The sequence below is a fragment of the Saccoglossus kowalevskii genome, chromosome 19 (assembly GCF_978046115.1).
Source record: "Saccoglossus kowalevskii chromosome 19, keSacKowa6.1, whole genome shotgun sequence".
Taxonomy (NCBI): Eukaryota; Metazoa; Hemichordata; class Enteropneusta; family Harrimaniidae; genus Saccoglossus; species Saccoglossus kowalevskii.
Genome location: NC_140659.1, coordinates 17,295,729 through 17,318,665, shown reverse-complemented (window position 1 = coordinate 17,318,665; position 22,937 = coordinate 17,295,729). Strand labels below are relative to the sequence as shown.

Sequence of the window (22,937 nt, the reverse complement as noted above, 5' to 3'; positions counted from 1 at the left end):
CGCATCGCTAAGGAGTCTTTCGCCATCGTTATTTTGTTGTCGTTGTTCAAAGCTCGGGATACTAGTAGTCTAATTTTTAACTGGGTGAGTATTATAAGTCTGTTATTTTTTTTAAATAATATTATATGTCCATGGAATCGCGAAGTTTTCTATGATATCGTCCTTGAAACATTACACGCGCATTTATTCATGGAATATTGAAAGGAGTGACCGTTGTAATAAAAAAGGGCGTCCGCGAAATACCTGCAATGAGTCTGCATCGTGATGAAGACACAACGTGAAAAGGATGACTAAACGACTAAAACGTGTGACCAATTCTGCCATTATCCACGATGTATCTTGCAATTTCGACTTACCAATGAATTGCCGTGACGTGGCGACTCGTACCCAAACAGGATCTGCCTATTACAAGTTACATATCATCTCTTTGAATATGGTCGGCCATGTTTAAATCGGAATCATGCATGCGTGTTCGCCTCATCTTACCATTGTGCATTCATCGCCATTACAACAGCTATATAATAGACGGAAGTGCATAGATGTCGGGTGACCGATATATTCTCTTTTTATCCGGAGTAAATCGGTAAATACAGTAGACCGCCTTCTCCAAAAACCCACAATATCTGGCCACTTGATACTGAGATCCTGCAGTTTAAATATACGATAACTCCACACTTCACTGTTAATTCAAATTAGCTTCTCACAGCCAGCCAAGTACATGTGTAGTTAATATTCACAGAGTAATATATGATCCTCTCCAAATTATGAGAATCTGTGTTTATTTAAAAAATTAAAAACAATTGATAGCTGTTTGTGTTTTGAGATTTCTATATGTTGTCATTAGAAGTCAATGTCAATGTTTGCTGTCACCAGTACATTTAACCTCATTAGCATAATAATGAAAGCCTATTTGTGTTTATTGTATTGTTGTTCGTTCTTGTACAGTATTCATTAACAAATAATGATGTAATTATAAATATCAAATCCTAACCATTGTTTTTTTATTGAATACTTACAAATTGTTGCCTTCCTAAAATACTGATGAGTTATAAATCTTGTTTTGCTATTTTTAAAACAAATCGTTATGTACTATCTTGAATGGTCAAACATCTTTTTTGAAGTAGATTTATTTATTTGTGTAATCAAATAAAACTGAATACAATTCTTGAGAGAAGTATAATAAACATTAATGTTATAAAAAATGTATAAAAACATATTGGCCCAAAAAAAGAAATATTCATTCGTGTTTTTTTCCCCTATTTTCATAATAATTTTGAAAAAAAATAACACAAATTCAATTTTTATGAAATATTAAATTATTTGTTTGTGTGTCACGAAAGTAATGTTTGCTGTACTTTTTGGGCTTCCGGGACCACAACTTAAACAACAACATTTTGGTGGGCAAATACCGAGGGACCACCTCAGAAAAAATGTAGAATTTTTCGTAACTAAATACCCCTCTAAAAAATATCAAACTGAAAATTTTCATTCACCATGTATTCCAGATTAGGAAGAAATTATGTTACTTTTGGGGAAATAAAATTGCAAAATTAGTTGCATTGTATTTGATTTCCACAACACTTTTACAATGACGAAGCAAAATTATTCACACAAAAATATGCACATTTTATATTATTTACAATGTAAAAAATATTAAGGTCTGTTGGAAAACAATCAAGATCTTCATCAATTATCGCAATGTGGAAGTGAATTATCGTGATGTTAAAATACAATCTGTTGGCACTGATTTTGACAAAAATATTGCGTCATGAAGTGTTGAACACTTCTCAGTTGTCAGCAAATAAAGTCAAAACATAGTTTACCTGTTAAAACCCCATTCATGATATTTACAATGGGTACTGCAATTATTCAGAAATCTAAAACTATGTCCAATGAGCAGTTTTCATGACACATTTTTTACACACATACTGTAAAACCATTTATTTTCATTGAAATTTAATTTTGTTATTTTATGCTTTGAGCAAATTCCACTGGGTTTTAAGTTCAAGAACTTGGTGGGAAAACAATGAGTTCTATTGTTATTTTACATGTTGTAAATTCAATTCAGTGAATTTCGCTTATTGGCAAAAATAGAAATATTAAAAACCAGCCAATAACTAATGACTTTACAGTATTTTAATAAACAACATCTTATAATATTACTGTAAACTTATTGTCGAAGCCTGATAAAAACACCCCAGACGTATGTATACCCAGGGTTGTCCTAAATATGTCTAAAAATGATGAACTGGGCTTATACCTAGGGAGTAAACTTGCATAAAGTTTCCTGTTTATTTTTTGATGTTTTTTCAATAAAATAAAATTTTGTGTAAATGTGGAAATAGCGAAAGCCTGGTTACCGTAAAACAAACAGACTTTCCCAAAATAGTCCTACACATTTTTTTGAGCATATTTTAAAAAAGAAATTGATCAAGCACAATACTCAATTTTTAATTATGTCCAATTGATTCAAAATTGCAATATGATGTGTCACAATTTTGGTGGTAACAAGTATGGCAGTCAGAGTTAGTGAAATATTTATTTGTGACATACTTAGTATAATTGTAGCATACCAGTGACAGAAATTGATATCCCGATTTAGACCTTCAACTTTGAAGGACCTAGAATATCTGTCACTACTAAACATAGTTGTATTGTCCCGTCATCACGTGAAAATATTACAATGCACTTTACTACTTCAAATGCTTGCGCAAATGTGTTTTACTCCCTCTATATTTGTTTAATTTTTTTGTTTTTTTATCTTATCCATCTCGTGCAGAGGTGTACATTTTAAATAAATCAAATAGGATATCACAATTATTGAGGGACTACTATAAAATAATTTATTTTAGCTGGAATTAATTTTCGCTGAAATGACTTTTTGAGTGTTTTGTATGACATTCATTTTCACTGATTTTTGACAAGTTGAATGTAAAATATAGGTTTATTTGCTGGATTTTATTTTTCACTGAATCATTCCTTCTGTGAAAATAACGAAAATAAAGTATTTTACAGTATTTGGCAAAGCAGCTAATTCAGCCTGAGCTTGTTTTTTCGAATTTGTAGCACCTTACCAGCTGTTTTGCCAAGAGGCTCAGCTAGCAGACTTGGTCATTTCCGCTCAAAACTGTGATATACAATGTACAATCATACTTTCAATCAATGGGAAAACTTTCATATTAGCAACAAAAATCATACTTGTTTATTATTTATGAAAACAAGTTGCATTATTTCTAAGGATATACAAGAGATGCCAAGTTTAAAAATTTTAAAGACGGTTAGAACTACATATACTGTTTCTTTATCACTGAGTACTGTATTTATTACTAGATTAGAAACACATGTGCTTCAAAGTAAATGACCTGTTAAATAGTTGGCACAAATGAATTAGTGTGAGTTTACAGTTTGGTTGAAGTATTGGTTTATTGAAAGGCGGTGGTCATCATGCCACATTATGAACAATTATATGAACAAAGATGGTGACTATGACTGTTGCACAGACAATTAGGTACAAACTGAGACGATACCAAGCTTTAAGTTTGATACCATTAAAACATGTAAAAAGTTGATCACAGTAAATCATTCAAAAATTATTGTGTGATGATTCACATACATGCATGTCTTTCATATTTAATGTTACCATGGAGAAAGAGAGATGTGTTTCCTAACAAACATATGCAAAATAATGTAAATAGCGGCCATTTTGGAAAGTTTTCTATAGGATTCAATGTAAACATATCATTTCATAGATAACTTGTATTAATATTCAAAGATTTCTAATATGTAGTTCTCACATATATTCTTAGCATAGATGACCAAACAAAATTAGAGATAATGGAATGTTTCTGTCATAGGAATCAAATATAACTATTCAAAAAATTCATTTTCGATCAATTTTTGAGGTTGTTTTGCGGAAAACTTAGTTCAATGACCCTATATTTTTATTTCAAATTTTAAACTGTAGTGTTACCAAACTCTTTTTGCTGTATTTCAAAGATTTCTGAGTATTTTTTTTTTAATGGCAGCAAACTACCTTAACTAGGTAATTGAATGTTATCAAAGGATTCACCAGCGATAATTAGTGCATGTGAGCTCACTCAGGTCAAAACTTGATTATCATTAGAAGAGTGCATTGAATTGTGGGAAAAATCAAGGTTTTAGCTAAAAAAATGTTTCACATGCGAGGCGTGACGACCATTACTTTTTAATTACCTAATTTATACAATAGATAATTTTCAACTGTTACAATGATTTATTTCTTTTGTTATAATATTTTTAGTTTTCTATTAGCATTTCATCTTCAATACTCAGATCAGATTTAGGCTTTAGGCAAATCTTAAATTTGTTGTAGGTATTATTTCTGAGATTTCTTTGATATTATGGCTTAATGTCTAATCTTAAAACTAAAAGAAATAAGTCTACTTGATTTAATAAGTCTAATTTATTCAGCTGAAGAAAGTTGGCCAATGCTGAAATTAAAATATTCCCAGTCAAATAAACCCACTCTCAATATATATTGGTTTGTCCCTTTGAGAGCAAGTATGGTAATGATTAACCTGGAAAAAATGTGAAAACTAAAAGCACTCGAAGCTTGATATACTTGGTATTGTTAGGATTGAGTACAGACTTGAAAAAAGCAGAAAAAGCAAACATGAATGATGTGAGCTGATGTAATTAGAAAATGTTTTAAACCTTCTAAGAGCACTGTTCAAATTTGTTTGTGGTATTGTTAAACACAATTGTTCCAGAAAAAAACAACTTTCTGCGTTTTACAATTTGTGGAATTTGTGTGTATATCATGAAGATATTTAGTCTTCAGGCAAAATTCTTCTAATGAGTTGTTTAGGTGTGCATATTTTAGTGCTTAAAGTAGTGACAGTATTTCAAAATCTGTATACAATTAATCATTTTAGAATTAGTCAGCAGTATGTGAACTTGAGTTCACTGTCAAATGCCATTTTGTCAGCGCTTTCCATAGACAACAATAAAAACACATTCCCTAGTGAAAACCCACTAAAAATATTCTCAATTTTTTAATAATTCTGGACATCAAAAAGTACCTTGTATGACACTATATGTAATTTTTTGGGTATATGTCATTGAGCAAAATTTTGAGATATATATGTATTTTTGCCATAGGAAACAATCGTTATGGTAAAATGCCCTAAAACAGACAAAACGTTCTATTTTCACTGTGTATTATTGATTGATATTCTCCAAACTGAGTAAAGTGACCTCACAGCATTGAAGAAAAACAACTTTCTGAAGCACATTGCTAGGGGCTATACACCCATAGAGGGCATCATTTCATGTTGGTGATGCGTGGGCGTTATCATTGGGGGCACTTGTCATTACGTTAACTCTTGACATTTCTTCAATGATTGCTAGAGCCCAAAAGATTTGTGATAATCAATGTCTAATCAATTGAATTACTTTTCTTGGTTCTTATTTGAAAAGTCACCATATATTTTTTTTCTAAAGTGAGACGTATGTAATCCAAAAGATAAACATGCGATGTTTTATTTGCCATTTTCTTTGACATTTCTCTTCTTCTGGAATAATAGCGAAAGGAATAAGTGTTCTATGGTCTATGCCAACATCTATAATTAGATGAGGTGCAATTTTAATAAAAAAATATTTTTGGTGATTATTTTAAATTTGTAACATTGAAAGTCATAATTGATTTTGATGATTACAAACATTCATGGGGAGTACCGTAAAAGTTGTATTAATGGCCGCACCCATAATAGAAGCAGCACCCACTTGTTTTGAACAAATTGAAAACTAAAAATTCATCATTTCTCATATGTGTAGATGCTCTAATAGAAACCACATCCCCTCTATTGCATTGTACCATTTTAATAGAAGTCATAGCTTCGAATACAGATTGTACAGTACCTTAAGATGTAACAAGACAAAACAAATTTTATTTGGTCTATCATTCAAGTCTTTAACTTCATTGTGTCAGATTCACATTACTGTGCTAATAAAATAAAATTACAATTATCACTGTTTCAAGATGGACAATCTTTTTTTTTTTTGTAAAATAATTTTTGATTACTTATTTGAATTTGTTGACAAAAACAAAAAAACGGTTATTATTCACAACATCAGAATTCTGAGAAGGTCCTATGGGGTGAAATGTGTAATACTTATTGCTTTAATTTCTGCCATGCTGGAGGCTAACATTCAAGAGACGCCACTCACAGAAATGATGTACTGTATTTGCTCTATTAGAAGTGCATTTTCTAATAAGAGCCAATACGTATTTTCTGAATCCTATTCTTCTGCTGTAAATCATTAATCCATAGCCGTACATGATCCTGCAGTATTAGAGTTTTGACTGTTATCATTCTGTACATATTTGTTTATTTTCGATGTATTGTAAACTTTTGAGCTATTGACCCTTTGATATGCAAATTGGTGTATATGTGTTTTAATTCTGACATCAAAATGATCAATTAAATGAGTACTACAGGCACTCATCAGATGTTTCATATATTAAAGATGTAATTTATTTTTTTTAAATTTATTTAACACTTAATTTAAAGAGGGTAGGCTAATATACAATAAAGTAAAAAATAAAGTAAATAATGTACATGAACATAATAGTTATAGCGGTTTGTGTTAAATTCACCAATCAAAATGTTAAAACAAACAATATTTTCTAGTGAAAAAATATAAATTTAAAAAAAAGTTATCCAAAATTGCTGCGACTTTTATGTTTTTCAATTTTATTCTACATTTTTCTATAAAATAATTGTGGTATCCCTTTTACTTTTTTCTCAGTATTCATTTTAATCAATAAAGAATTTATTGACTTAACAGTTACATAACCACATGAATGTTGTATCCAACATCAATTTTTAATTATTGTGAATTATGATAAAAATATAATTTGATATGGTTTAAAAAATTCATCTATGAAAATAATTGGTATCAATTTTACTTCCTGAAAACTTCGACTACATCCTTAGCACTGTTTATTATTTCCTGAGGGTGAAATTTGATGCTAGAATAATTCATTTGAAACCAAAAGTTAACTTCTGTCTTCTTTCTACAAAATAAACCTGTATAACATTTCCATATTTTGATTAATATCTGTAGCAAATTATGCCATTTTGATTCAAAATTTAACAAGAAAATTATGGTAATTTTTTTTTAAGAATGTGAAAAATATTATACCAAAATTTTGCTGGGGAAATTTGGTGGTTGAATTTAGAATTTTTAAAATAAAAATGCTTTGGTCGTGTTAAAAAAAATTTCTACTTTTCAGCTTTTGCACAAATTGAAACATTGAGTACAGATTACAGAACCATTGTCACCTGAATGTGTTCATTGCACGCTAATATACATTTTAAGTACTGGTACACTGTACCTATTCAGTGTATGTATAATTAGCAACAGATTTAAAAATACTGGCAGTGTATTAAGAGGATTGAATAAGCTTTGTTCTGTTAAGTGGATCAATTCTTACTAAATTCAATCTTCCGCTCTAGGCGACATAATGATGACGCCTGCATAATGACATTCTCAAATCAAATTTCAACCGGTTTGTATGTTTTTAGCTACGCTGTCGACTTTGTCGAGCAGAGTTTATCATATGAGTGATTGTCCGTCGGCGTATGTCCATGTCAACTTTTTACCTTTTCGACTTCTTCTTGAAAACTACAATTTATATTGCTTTGATACTTGGTGTATATGTACCTTGGGCAGATCTCTCTTTAATTTGTTGATTTTGTGATGATATCTTCAATTCTCTAATTTGGATGAATATTTTTGTCAGTTTTGGTAAAAAGTGATATTTTTGACTTGTTGAAAACCGCAAGTCTGATTACTTTGATATCACACATATAGGTACCTCAGATAGACCTCTCTTAGATTTGTTCATTTTGTGATGATATCTTCAATTCTCCAATTTTGATGAATATTTTTGTCTTTTTTGAAAAAAAGTGATATTTTCGACTTCTTGTTGAAAACTGCAAGTCTGATTGCTTTCATACTATACGTATGAGACCTTAGGTAGACCTCTCTCAGATTTGTTCATTTCCTGATGATATCTTCAGTTCTTGAATTGAAATGTGCATTACTAACAGCGGAGCTATCTCAGCTGAAAGGCTGCTTGTTGAGCTACCGTGGGATTTGATGATTTTGCAGTTACTCTGTCTGTCTTTGTTTTTGTGCATTTTTATCTGTTCCACAGTAACCACTCCACAGAATTGAAAAAATATTGAAAAAGTTGTGCAGATTTATTTTGTGAAAGATGACAAAAGTTGACACAAGTGAAATATTTACTACTACAAAAATGGAATGAAATGGAAGTGGTTTACAGTCCCACCTGCTGGTTAACTAATATCCATTGATCATGTTTCGTAAATTGTTAAAAAGAAGAGATGTTGTGCTGTCCATGTTGGAATTTTTATATGTGAATATACATAAACAAATGTGTATGTAAGTTTATGCTGTGTATCGAACGTGTTATACCAGGGATATTTTCAAACAAGGGAACAGAGGCGCAGCATGCATCATGCACCATTTTAATTTAGAATTATCAAAAACTCTACACCCTGGTAGGGAGAGCCCTATCTCCCCCACTTGGTGACGCCACTGAACTGCAGTGCTCCCTCTTGCAGTTTTTTTCTAGAAAAAACCCTGATATGCAATGATTTATTTATTTATTGTCATTTTACGTGGCAATCCCATTAATTATTAGCTGTTTTAAGCTTCTCTGTCGACGTCGCTACTTTGTTGTGATATTTTTCGACTTCTACTTAAAAAACTGTAATTGATATTATACATATAAGTTTTGTGATAATATCTTCAATTCTATAATTTTGATATATAGAATGGTTTTGTTATTTTTGGTAAAAAGTTATATTTCCGACTTCTATTTGAAAACAGCATGTCTGATTGTTTTTATACTATACATATAGGTACCTCAGGTGGACCTCACTTTGATTTGTTCATTTTGTGATAACATTTTCATCTATTTGAAATGTTCTAACAGCAGAGCTACTTCAGTCGAATGGCTGCTTGTTTAATTTTGGTAAAATCTGCTAAATTAAATCCACTTGAATATGTAAAATAGCAATAACATTGTTTTCTTGTGAAGTTCATGAACTTACCCTTTGAGTGCCAGATTTTTTTACCCGCTTAAATTTGGGTTAATTTGTTCACATTTCCTGTAATTTTCACTGAATTCAATCATAATTTTGGAGCAAACTGACAAAATGTGACATTGCTTCTAGTTTTGGATAAAAAATTTCAAAAACAAAAACATTTCAAGTAGAAAAGATATTGAGTAGTTACTCATCAACTTTTTAAATGCTACTGTTTATTTTTTCTCGCTGAAATTGTGGCGCAACAATTTGCCCAATTTTACATATCGTTCCTCTTAATTTTAGTCACGATTTCTAATCAGTAGCAGATCTCAACATTTTTTAAAAGATATAAAAAAAATTATGCAGATTTTTTTTTTTATGAAACACGACAAAGGTTTACTATAGCCCTCAAAGGGATTATTAATGCACAGTAGTAGTACACCCACATGTGTATGTGTATTCACTATGTTATAAAATACACTCAAGTATTTTTGAAGAACTATATTTAGTTATTTGACACAAATATTTACATGAACACACACATTTGTGCTACTTGAGTTGCCACAAGTGGAATGTCATAGGTACCCTTATACATGTATGCACTATATATATACTTCATAATGAATATTATGAACATCGGAAACAACAAAAAATTGCTTTAAAGAACACTGAATCTGTGAATTTGCTCGTGAAAATACGGCCGCAGAATACACCGTCTCACTTGTGAAAATAACTTCCATGCCCCACAAGCATCAGAGAGAGGCAATGTGGTTTCATCATATTATTTGTTTTCAGAAGTGAAGAAATCTGTCATAATTTCTATTTTGTGTTACTGGTAATCTTCAGATTTAAATGAAACTTTGTAATCCACAGATCTGATAAGATTTGGATTGAATTCTGTTCATATTACCTATATGCACGAGTTATTCAACCTACATACAGAAATCTCACAAATTAACTTTAATGCAAATTGGTACATAGGTGCTTTGGGATAATCTACAAACCTGAGTGGCTCTTAATTGAATCAATATCTAGTTTGCATAATAATTAGCCAATAGTAAACTTTTTCGTTGATATCTCAAGAACCAATAAGGCCTCGAAAAAAAATGTCTCTGTTGAAATTGTTTTGCAGATTTAATTAATATGTCAACAGAGGGCGCTGTATAGTGGCAAAATAAGAAAAACTTGGCCAGTATTTTGTGCATGCTGACCAGAACCATAATCTGTTTTTAGTACACCAAATAGATTTCAATAAAACCATGTAGATACTCTGAAAAAATCATAATAATTAAAAAGTCAAAATTCAAGCATATTTATTATCTATTTTGCATAATTAATTAGTCAATTTATAGTTATTTCAACGATCGACTGAATATTTTTTTTCCATTTCCATCTAGTACCCTCAGCACACTTTCTACATTGTAACTCTTCTTTATTATTCCTTTTTTTTTTATTTTCTTTTTTTTTAAGTTTCTGATTGCCTGAATGAGGTACAAGTTATCTATGTGTGTGTTCCAGGATTTATTCAGTTTGCAATTTATAAACAAAAACAATATGGTAAACAACAATGGGATTAAATTGAGGTCTATTGTTTTAGCTTTTGAGAAGTATAGGTGGAATCTATTCATATTACTGATTGTTCATCATCGTTAACTTTATATTTTCCTGATCGTTAATTACCGGTAATGCTTTTTTTAATTAATACTTTCCAATAAGGTACCTTGTGTGGTTATCTCTTCTATTTGTTCATGATGATGACTTAAGTTCTCTATTTTAATTGAATATTTTTGTAATTTTCAGTAAAAAGTGCTTCATATTTGAATAAATCTGATCAAAATTCTCACTAACCCCTAGGCCCAAGAATAGTTATTTTCATGCTAATCATATCGACAACTTTTATATTGGTGGCGCTATTCAATCTTGCTCTATGTTTTATGTATGAACACAGTTTCAAGTTTTCGAACATTGCTGTACACACTAAAATGGCAACAAAATTCCTGCTACATGTGTCAGATATATCGCACAGTAATAATATTGCGATGATATTAATTAATTATTGATCACAACTATGCACACCAAGGCCTGATAAAATATGGACACTGTTTGTTATTTGCATGATACATGATACATGTGGTCCAACTGAATCTATGTTTGGTTTTTTTTTTTGATTGATCACTTGTTTGTACTTTTATAATAATTGAAAAGTTTAAAGTTCATCAGTACCATATAAGGATGCCATGTGTAATCTGATGAGTGAATTCATGTCTTTGATTAGATAGTTGCTTGACCCTCTGTCAGTACAAGCTAGCAAGATCAACCAAGCTCTCAGTTGGGTAATTTAGAGTTTTTTGCATTATATATTGTTCATCTGGGGGGGGGGGGGGACTTTGATATTCCAGCGCTATTTTTTGGCAGAATTGTGTACTTTGTACAAAGCTCTATCAGACCAAAACTGTCGTTGTGTGCTTGAAATTCTGGCTAAAGCTATCAATGCTTGTGAAAAAAAAAACAATTACTTTTACTACTGTGTCAGCTTACGTGGTATTTTTATTTATTTTTGCGGTGCCAAAATATCACCCATATTCTGAAACAACACCCATGGCTTATCTTTTGCATTGGGCAATTTAACATAGGTAAATACTATGAAAAATAGGTTGAAATTATTAATCACAATGACACCAAATTACTAGTATTAGTTTTTTTATAAAAAGGCTAAGCCAGCCAATAACCTTTTGAAGTTAAGTTATGCTCAAATTGTACTGAGTGTGTCAAGGTGAGATGCCCTTGTGGCATTAAAGTATTTCCTAACCTGTAACCTTTACTGTTTGTTTCCGAACAATGCCTGGTTTTATATCCCCTACCTATGTCTTTTACTTTCTTAGGTTAAACACTACCACGCCCCCTTATGATGGATTGCCATAGTATACCTGTACTTTAATGTAATGTGTCTAGACGGGACAGGGGATTATAAATTTTTATTTTCTGCCAGTAGAGTTACCAACAGTGGTTAGAAGACGTGTTCGAATAAACTGGAAGATAAAACGATGTTCTCGATGAAAGAAGAGCCTGAAAGACATACCTGTATAGACATCAATAATGGAAGGATAGGGAATAATGTTAATGGGACGTCAACAGACGTTATTTCACCCTACGCTGAATACAGATCTCGAAGTCCGAAAAAGAAACTGGGAATCAGTGTTATTTATTATATGATCTGCATGTGGATAGCTAGTTTCTGTTCCGTCCTTGCTAACGATTGGGTGCCGGATAAAAAATTTCACCCCTCTCTGCCGGACATTGTGTTTGATAATACACCGATATTGCCACATGGAAATACGGTTACTGATTGGCTGATAATGTGTATTGTGGTATTGTCTTTAGCGGTGGTGCTCAGTAACAAAAATAGGTAATGATTCAATTATGAGGTTATTACGAGGATACCTCAAAGTATGAACGAAGACAGTAAAGAGTATCGATCAACGTGCAGCAGAGGTCGATGCAATGGCGTAATGTCTGAATGCATACTTTGAGGTTTCCTCGTAATAACCTTATTATTATAAAATATTATCAAACCCTGGTGGCAGCCATGTTTTTTTTTATTATTAGAGGACGCTTCACGCATAATCATTCCATATTTGGAATTTGCTTATATGGTAGAATGAAAATACCCTGTAAAATAATGCAAAATTACGGCACGCTGGTACATATATACACTGAGACATTTCACAGATCTGCTTAGTTTTTGGTTAAAATGTGTGCATATTAATTACTTAATTTACATAATAATTTTTCGCTTTTTAACTGATATCTCAGGAACTAATCATTACATTTCAATGTAACCGTAGCAAATTTTATCCCTAGCAGACAACTAGCATTGAAGTGTTTTTCAAAGGTGGAGGTTGTCACATTACGAGTGTACTATGGTACATTCAACTTTGGTGTGATATAATATTTATGTATTGCATTAAAAAAACAAATCGGTTATCATAATTTGTAAATCATGTGTTTGTGCAAATAATAAGTTACTTATTCAGTACACCGGTATGCAGAATTAAAGTGTAAGTGCAGTGTGTGTATAAATATGCAATCTTTTTTTAGTTTCATATTTGTATTCATGAGGATGATATATTATTTAAGTAGGTAGCGTGATGGCATTTTGGCTCTTGTATGCAAGTCTTTGTTGTTAGTGCAACAGTATGTTTCCGTGAGTGTGTGTGTCTGTGTGTTGGTGTAGACGTAGAAGTAGAGCCAGTAGTCCAGACATACACAAACAAAGTGGAGCCCTTTGTACAAAAATGGGGCTCCACAATGTTTCATAATTTATATTAATATTTAATCGAATTTAAGTCAGGTTTGCTAGGCTTAGGTTAGTATCGGGGAAGGTATGGTTCAGTTTATATTAATATTAATATAATTGTACCATACCTTACCCCGATACTAAACCTAAGCTTCGCAAACATTTCTATGTTCAGTCACGGGATATTCAACTCTAGTTTAATTAAACTTAATTAAAGTGCAATTCTCCATTGTATTGCATTGTAATTGAGTTTAATTAAAACGCAACCCTATATAGGAACGCGTTTTAATCGAGTTCATATCGCAACTATATTAAAAGTTAATTCAACTATATTAAAAGTTAATCCAATGGTGGCTCCACAATTCATGGGACACCTGTATATATATGTGTGTGTGTGTGTGTGTGTGTATGTGTGTGTGTGTGTGGCTCCACTGATATCTCAAGAACCAATTATCAGATTTTAATGAAACTAACTTGGTACATAGATGCACTGGGATAATGCTCAGACCTAGTTTTTGCTTAAATCTGTGCATATTAATTATCTAATTTGCATATTAATTAGCCAATTTTAATCCTTTTCACTTTAAAGTAACTTTCAACAGATTTTAATGAAACTTGGTACATAGATGCTCTGGGATAATACTCAGACCTGATTAGTTTTTGATTGAAATCTGTTCATATTAATTACCTAATTTGCATATTAATTTGCCAATCTTAAGCACTTTCATCAATATTTAAACCACTCGGCCGATTCAATGAAATTTGGTACATAGATCCTCTGGGATAAGCAATATAAATGGTCAGTTTAGGGTTAAATTTTGTGCTTACCTAATTTGCATAAATTATAACCAATTTATAGGTGTTCCACAGATAACTTGAGTACCACTCAAATTTGAATGAAACTAATTTCATAGGAGATTTTGTATAATCCACAGATCTGATTACTTCAAGGTTGAAATTTATGCATATTAATTACCTACTTAGCATAAATAGTTTCATGTGTCCCTCTTAATATGCATAACTAATGTACTAAGCACTGCTGCAGATATTGACATGCTATCAGTGCTATAATAAAGACATTTGACAAGATATACGACTAATCAGATGACTATATATGGTCATGTGACCTTAATAATATGCATATAAATGTAACATCTTAAGTACTGTTAAGATAGGGACATGCAAATAGTGCTATAAATATATTGTATGACAAGATATACATATATGTATGGCCATTATTTCATTAAATATTTATAATTGTTAAACCATAGCTACATGGAACCCCCCAGATCATTGCTTGCAGTGATATTTTTGACTCCCATGTGCGAAGCACAAAATGGGAGTCTTTGCAGTTAGTGTGTCTGTATGTGTGTATGTGTGTATGTGTGTGTGTATGTGTGTCCGACTGTTCCACTGCTATCTCAAGAACCATACATCGGTTTTTGATGAAACTTGGTGCATAGATGCTCTGGGCCAATGCGCAGATTTGATTAGGTTTTGGTAAAAATCCATGCTCGTTAATTACCTAATTTGCATGATAATTAGCTAATTTTTAGCTGTTCTATGACTGTTCCACTGATATCTAAAGAACCACTCATTGGATTTTGATGAAACTTGGTACATAGATGCTCTGAACATATGCGCAGATTTGATTAATTTTTGGTAAAAATCCGTGCATATTAATTACCTAATTTGCATGATAATTAGCTATTTTTTAGTGGTTCCGTGACTGTTCCACTGATATCTAAACAACCACTCATTGGATTTTGATGAAACTTGGTACATAGATGCTCTGAACTAATGCTAGGTTTTGATTAGTTTTTGGTAATAATCCGTGGATACTAATTACCTAATTTGCATAATGATTAGTCAATTTTTCGGTTTTTCCACTGATATCTCAAGTACTAATCATCACATTTCAATGAAACTTGGTACATAGATGTCATACGACACTGCACAGACCTGATAGTTTTTATGGTAATATCAGTACATATTAATTACCTAATTTGCATAATTAATTAATTTTCAGCATTTGATATAAGTAGTTAGCATTACATTTCAATGAAACTTGGTACTTACATACTCAAGGATTATGCAGAGATTGATTGTTTTTGATAAATATTTGTGCATATTAATCACCTAATTTGCATAATTAGTTAATTTTCAGCTTTTCCACGGGTATCTCAAGTACTAATCATCGCATTTCAATGAAACTTGGTACATAGATCCTTTAGGACTATGCAGAGACCTGATTAGTTTTAGGGTAAATAATTGTGCATATTAATTACCTAATTTGCATAATTAATTTTCAGCTTTTCTACTGATATCTAAAGTACTAATCATCACATTTCAATGAATCTAGAATTATGCAGACCCAATTAGTTTCCGGTAAATATTTGTGCATATTAATCACCTAATTTGCATAATTAGTTAATTTTCAGCTTTTCCACGGGTATCTTAAGTACTAATCATCGCATTTCAATGAAACTTGGTACATAGATCCTTTAGGACTATGCAGAGACCTGATTAGTTTTAGGGTAAATAATTGTGCATATTAATTACCTAATTTGCATAATTAGTTAATTTTCAGCTTTTCCATGGGTATCTCAAGTACTAATCATCGCATTTCAATGAAACTTGGTACATAGATCCTTTAGGACTATGCAGAGACCTGATTAGTTTTAGGGTAAATAATTGTGCATATTAATTACCTAATTTGCATAATTAATTTTCAGCTTTTCTACTGATATCTAAAGTACTAATCATCACATTTCAATGAATCTAGAATTATGCAGACCCAATTAGTTTCCGGTAAATATTTGTGCATATTAATCACCTAATTTGCATAATTAACCAACTTTCACACTGATATCTCAGGTACTATACATCACATATCAATGAATGTACATGGATGCTGTAGGACAATAGACAGACCTGAATAATTGTGGGTTAAAATCTGTACATATTAATTACCTAATTTGCATAATTAACCAATTTTAAGCTTTCACACTGATATCTAAAGCACCGTAAAAACTCCAAAATTTCGACCGGTTTTAAATAATTGGTGTTAGAAATGTGACATGTTTTTAGAGTCAAAATTAAGGTGCATTTTCGGACGGTCGAATTTTTCAGAATAGAAATCAGCAAATGAAAAAATGGGGATGATAGACAGTGTGCTTCATTAGTTTTTAAAAAATGCAATGTCCGTCAATTGACGTAAACTTCCTCATGTTTCACGGTAAAAGCAAAGGTCGTGGCCGAGTTGTAACTCAAAATCTAAACAAAGTCATCAATCAGTGAGTATTATGACAAGCAAAACAAAACATCAAGACGCGGAGAAGAGGTCAGCACAAAACTAACAGGTCAAAAGACAAAGCTGTCTCGCACTACCTAGGAAAACTTGCGAATGTTCGAAGTACAGGTACCCATTGGACAAAAGATACATGGAAGTTTAGCAAACTATCTCCCCGACCCAGTGCAATGTATCCGGTTAGAATCAAAGCTCACGTGTCCCTTATTTGAGGGACCAAATTCTGCCGTAAATTCGCCCTTGGATTAAAAAATAAAATGGGATTTAAGAAAATAAAATGGGACTTTTAAGGTGTATTTTGGCGTCATTTTTCGGACATTTCAATCAATCCTGCCGGCTAAAATAGAGTCTAAGTTTTACCGTAGTCATTGACGTCTGTCTATTCAAGAGTACACGTGTATGATTTTTATCGTGACTAGCGTGAGCGGGTAAGCTTCCTTTCGAGAATGAGCTGTTATCACTGTGAACAATGTTAAATTATTCTTCAGATGACCAGTTTATTTTTTAAAAACAACAAATTTTTTTATTTAAAAAAAATCATGCCGTTTTCGCATCAAAATCCAAGCCAAAATATCGTACTACAACATCAATCTCTTCCGCATTGCGTTCAATAACATTAACATATTTAAATAAGCTATGGTAATTTGAACACGTTGGCATCATCCAGCTTTTTGATTGGTTAATTAGCGATTTGACCTATTTGACCTAAGAGAACATGGCGGATATCCTACAGCATCAAACGTTTATACGAGACCGGAATCATTCGCTTACGATGAAACTAAGTTGACTTTTATTTGTATTTCATAACCATTCAACAAATTTATTTTGTGTACATTATTATAATCACTACTGAGTACAGTAATAATCAACAATTCAGAAACGCAGCATGCCGAGATTTTTGTGTTCGTTTTTATTTGAAACTTCGTTTATTTAGAATATATTTCCGTTACCAATAAAATAAAAATCTCTCAGTCAATCAGAAACCCGGATTCATGCCTTCGAGGAAGGTCCCGTTTGAACGCTCACATCGGGGTTTTTTTCGTTTGGGGGAAAACTAAAACTGGTCGCAATTTTCGAATAAAAATGAGTCGGCAATTTTTAGTGGAGTCAAAAATTTGGAGGTAAATAAAACACCGAAACCCGGCAAATAAATAGGCGTTCGAATTTTTAGAGGGGTCGAAATTTTGGAGTTTTCACGGTACTAATTATTCCATTTCAATGAAACTTAGTACAAAGATGCTCTAGGACAATGTACAAACCTAATTAGTTTGGGGTAAAAATCTGTTCATATTAATTCCCTAATAAGCATAATAATTCATAATTTTTTGGTTCTAATCACATTTCAATTAAACTTGGAGACATATATTTTCTGTTACATTGCGCAGACCTCATTAGTTTTACACTCAAATCTGGTCATATTAATTTTCTGATTTGCATAATTAGTTTTCAGCTAAGTAATTTCGAATTATATTTAATGTGTTTCCAATACTCTCAGCACATGGGAGTTCTTTCTAAGCTTTCTTTGATTATATGCTGTATTTGTTCTCTTAGGAGCTCATGTGCTTATTAGTCCCCGTTCGGACGTAGTCCGAAAACGGGGACTTATGGTTTGCCCTGTGTGCGTCCGTGCGTCCGTGCGTCCGTGCGTCCGTGCATCCGTGCGTCCGTGCGTCCGTGATCACCTGTATCTCGAACATGCATGGACCGATTAAGTTCAAACTTCACTCATACATCACACATTATATGGGACATATGCACATGCATTTTTTTCATGATCCGATTAACGATAGCCGAATAGCGGCCATTTTAAGGCCGAAAATGCATCAAAATCGCACATTTTCACCATTCCGGACCCGGATCTCAGTTATGCATGGACAGATTTTGTTTAAATTTGGTACATACATTAAACATAATAGGACCTTGATGCACGTCTTTTTTTTTTTTGGATCGGATTCGAAATAGCCGACTGGCGGCCATTTTGTTTTAAAGAATTCAGTTCTGGATCCGTATCTGAGACATGCTTGGATTGATCGAGTTCAAACTTCACACACACAAGGTACATCATGTCACAAATATGTATGTGCATTTGTTTCATGATCTCATTAACGATAGCCAAATGGCGGCCGCTTTAAGGTCGAAAATGCATTGAAATCGCACATTTTCACCATTCCGGACCCGGATCTCAGTTATGCATGGACGGATTTCATTCAAATTTGGTACATACATTAAACATAATAGGACCTTGATGCACGTCATTTTTTTTTTCGGATCAAGTTCGAAATGGCCGACTGGCGGCCATTTTGTTTTAAAGAATTCAGTTCTGGATCCGTATCCGAGACATGTCTGGATTGATCAAGTTCAAACTTCACACACACAAGGTACATCATGTCACAAATATGTATGTGCATTTGTTTCATGATCTCATTAACGATAGCCAAATGGCGGCCACTTTAAGGCCGAAAATGCATTGAAATCGCACATTTTCACCATTCCGGACACGGATCTCAGTTATGCATGGATGGATTTCATTCAAATTTGGTACATACATTAAACATAATAGGACCTTGATGCACGTCATTTTTTTTTCCGGATCAAGTTCGAAATAGCCGACCATTTTGTTTTAAAGAATTCAGTTCTGGATCCGTATCCGAGACATGCTTGGATTGATCGAGTTCAAACTTCACACACACAAGGTACATCATGTCACAAATATGTATGTGCATTTGTTTCATGATCTCATTAATGATAGCCAAATGGCGGCCACTTTAAGGCCGAAAATGCATTGAAATCGCACATTTTCACCATTCCGGACACGGATCTCAGTTATGCATGGATGGATTTCATTCAAATTTGGTACATACATTAAACATAATAGGACCTTGATGCACGTCATTTTTTTTTCCAGATCAAGTTCGAAATAGCCGACCATTTTGTTTTAAAGAATTCAGTTCTGGATCCGTATCCGAGACATGCTTGGATTGATCGAGTTCAAACTTCACACACACAAGGTACATCATGTCACAAATATGTATGTGCATTTGTTTCATGATCTCATTAACGATAGCCAAATGGAGGCCGCTTTAAGGCCGAAAATGCATTGAAATCGCACATTTTCACCATTCCGGACCCGTATCTCAGTTATGCATGGATGGATTTTGTTCAAATTTGGTACATACATTAAACATAATAGGACCTTGATGCACGTCTTTTTTTTTTCGGATCAAGTTTGAAATGGCCGACTGGCGGCCATTTTGTTAAAGAATTCAGTTCTGGATCCGTATCCAAGACATGTCTGGATTGATCAAGTTCAAACTTCACACACACATGGTACATCATGTCACAAATAGATATGTGCCTTTGTTTCATGATCTGCTTAACAATAGCGAAATGATGGCCATTTTAAGGCCGAAAATGCATCAAAATCACGTATTTTCACAATTCCAGAACCGGATCTCAGTCATGCATGGATGGATTTTGTTCAGATTTAGCACAATGTGTTGTACATATGCAGGTGCATTTCGGTCATGATCTGCTTTGAATGTATATGTCACTCAAATATGAACGGAACGGGGACGTGTCATTGACAATGACTTGTTGTAAATATAAATGACAAAGACAAGTCTGTGGTAAAAATAAGATACATTCCAATGATTTTTCATGCAATTAACACAATTTTTCACCTTATCTAATATAATAAATACAGTATTCCTTATTTGTACTTCATGCCTCCATTACCTACAGCACATTTTTTCTCAGCTTTCTTTGATTGAATAAAGAATTCGGTGCCTCTTTGTTCACAACATTTTGTTATTCGACATGACGAGAAAATTAAAGACTTTGTTCAAAATTTTTGAATCGGTGATTGTCAAAAGGCCTACTTAATTTCCAGCTGAAATTCACCCAATGCACTCTGATAGAAATACACAAATGAAGTTTGTTAATTTGTTGTGCATTGTTTCTTACCTCTAAGAATAGTTACCATGGTTACATATGCTGATTAGACTGTTCTTCCTCTCTTTCAGATTGATTATATTTCGTCATTTCTTCTGTTCGATTTGTACCATGTACTTGATGAGAAGTGTTACAATACTTGTAACTCCGCTGCCTGTCCCTGCATCCAACCTGCCTTGCTGGCCACAGGTATTGTGAACACTGGTACATCTAACATGTGGGCTAATGCTTTCTGTACAGTACTGTAAACACATAAATTGTTCACTGGGTATTAATTTAACTATCAGTGGAACTCGTTTCTTTTGTGAAACTACTAAAGGCATCAAAAACAGTTTTTTTGGTCTTCTAATATTACATATACCGTACTCCCTGTTAGACAGGTGTGACATCATCCATAGTGGAATTTAACATTATATCGCGCATACAAAAATGCTTTTTGCAATAAGATCTCAAAAACCATGCAAGATGTTTTAGCTCCGCTGTAATTGAAGATGACTGAGTGGAGCTCGTATGTTGACCACACCTGTCGTTGTTCTTATGTTGTATGTTGTCCGTCAACATTTTACATTCAAACGACTTCTTCTCCAAAACCGTCAGCTGGATTGCCTTGCTATTCATATCACACCTACCTGGAATGGTCCTCTGTGAGATTTTATAACATCACATGTAAACCTCTATTTTTTTGGGATTATGTATGTCATTTATAGTTAAAAATGATTTTTTTCCACAACCACTTGTCAGATTGCTTTGAAATTTGGCATGAATGTTGTTGACAATGGATTACACTCGGACAACCATGCCGCAGAGTTAGTTTTTAGACCCCCTTACATACATGCAGGTTGGGGTCATCTCAAGGTCATATGTTGATTGCATGTGTATTGAAGGGTCAGGAGGTCACCCTTCTGTGAAGATCTTTCAATGAAAGGTCAAGGTCAAGGTCATCTCAAGATCACATGTCACTTTGTCATATTGTCAAACTTTGTCATTCTCAATTCAGTCACATGTACAATAACCAAATAATGCAAAAATATATTCTGGTAATAGTGACAACTTATGTTTCAGCTTCAATTTCCTGTACACCCACATCATCAATTATACATATCCATGCATTAAATACACAAATACATTACCTCCTACGGGATATGCCCTTCTAGTGACCATTGCCACAATTACCGGATTCGGCTGATACCCCGCCCTGGGCAATCTCATGGAGGATTCGATTTTTTTTTTGAAAAATGTGGACCAAAAGATCGCACGGGCGATTTTTTGGCAGATATTATGATGCCCATCTTGTCTGGAAAAATAACCCTGCGTTGATAAAAATTGTATAGAAAAAATAATGTTTCGCGTTGACCAAATATAATCATGCAAAGTATAAATTCAAAGTATTTTAATACATTGGTGAGAGGTCGCATTTGACGTGAACAAGAACATGCACCAAGAAGGAAAAGCAAGTCAAAGTCGAAACGGGGTGCATCTTGGACATGACACAACACACGCTGCGACAACTGGGTGATCAGCGACATCATTTTGGGACGCAATTGAACTTCAAGTACTTTGCAAAACTTGCTGCGCGGCGATGCTGGCATCATGTGTGTGTTGACCGAAGTTTGACCCCAAGTCCCGCACTGAACTGGCGCGTTACCTTAGCAACCTTTTTCTTTTGTGGTCCGCGCATCGATCTAGTAAAATTGTTATTATATTCGACGGTACTGTAATTACGCAACTTGTATGCAAATCTGTACTGGCTTTGAATATGTCAACGTCGTTTACTTAGTGCACTGCTTTTCTAATTACGCAAATTTGTTTACAATATTGTACCAGCTCTGAATATTTCAACTTTGTAATGTATTTCTTTCATGATAATTACGCAAACTCAAGTTAATTTTTACTATTGTTAGGATGCTGACCTGGGGTATTGAGTCTGTGAATATTTCAATATTACCGACTTGATAATGCGTTGCATTTGTAATAATTACGCAAACATAAACATGGGCGCATTTAAATCATTAAAAATGATAGTAGTCAGGACTCTTCGGAAAGTCAAGGAAATATTTTAAATACTTGTGATTCATCGATGTTCCAATGGTGATTTTTTTTATTCGAAATGAAGTAAACATGTAATGTTAACATGTGTCAAGTTAAATTTTACTATAATATAATAAACTCTGGACAGTGCACTTCGATCACAATATTCACGTACATTTCGACTGAACTCAATAACCACGCGTTTGAATTACGTGCGGCATTGGGCAATGACCTCAAGAGTTTACGCACT

The 22,937-nt window shown here is 33.2% G+C and overlaps 1 protein-coding gene across 3 annotated transcripts in view; it reads left to right on the top strand.

The window, feature by feature from the left end:
• The window catches only part of LOC144342859 (sphingomyelin synthase-related protein 1-like), a 33,391-nt gene continuing 10,454 nt past the window's right edge, over window positions 1-22,937 (top strand). For 2 of the 3 annotated variants that reach the window (XM_085494100.1, XM_085494102.1), the window contains exons 1-3: window positions 1-84; window positions 12,094-12,507; window positions 20,731-20,848. In XM_085494100.1, the coding sequence (XP_085350226.1) occupies window positions 12,146-12,507; window positions 20,731-20,848 (480 nt within the window). In that variant the 5' untranslated portion in view covers window positions 1-84; window positions 12,094-12,145. Of the gene's footprint in view, window positions 85-12,090; window positions 12,508-20,730; window positions 20,849-22,937 lie in introns of all 3 variants that reach the window. The other variant, XM_085494101.1, reaches the window with a different exon arrangement.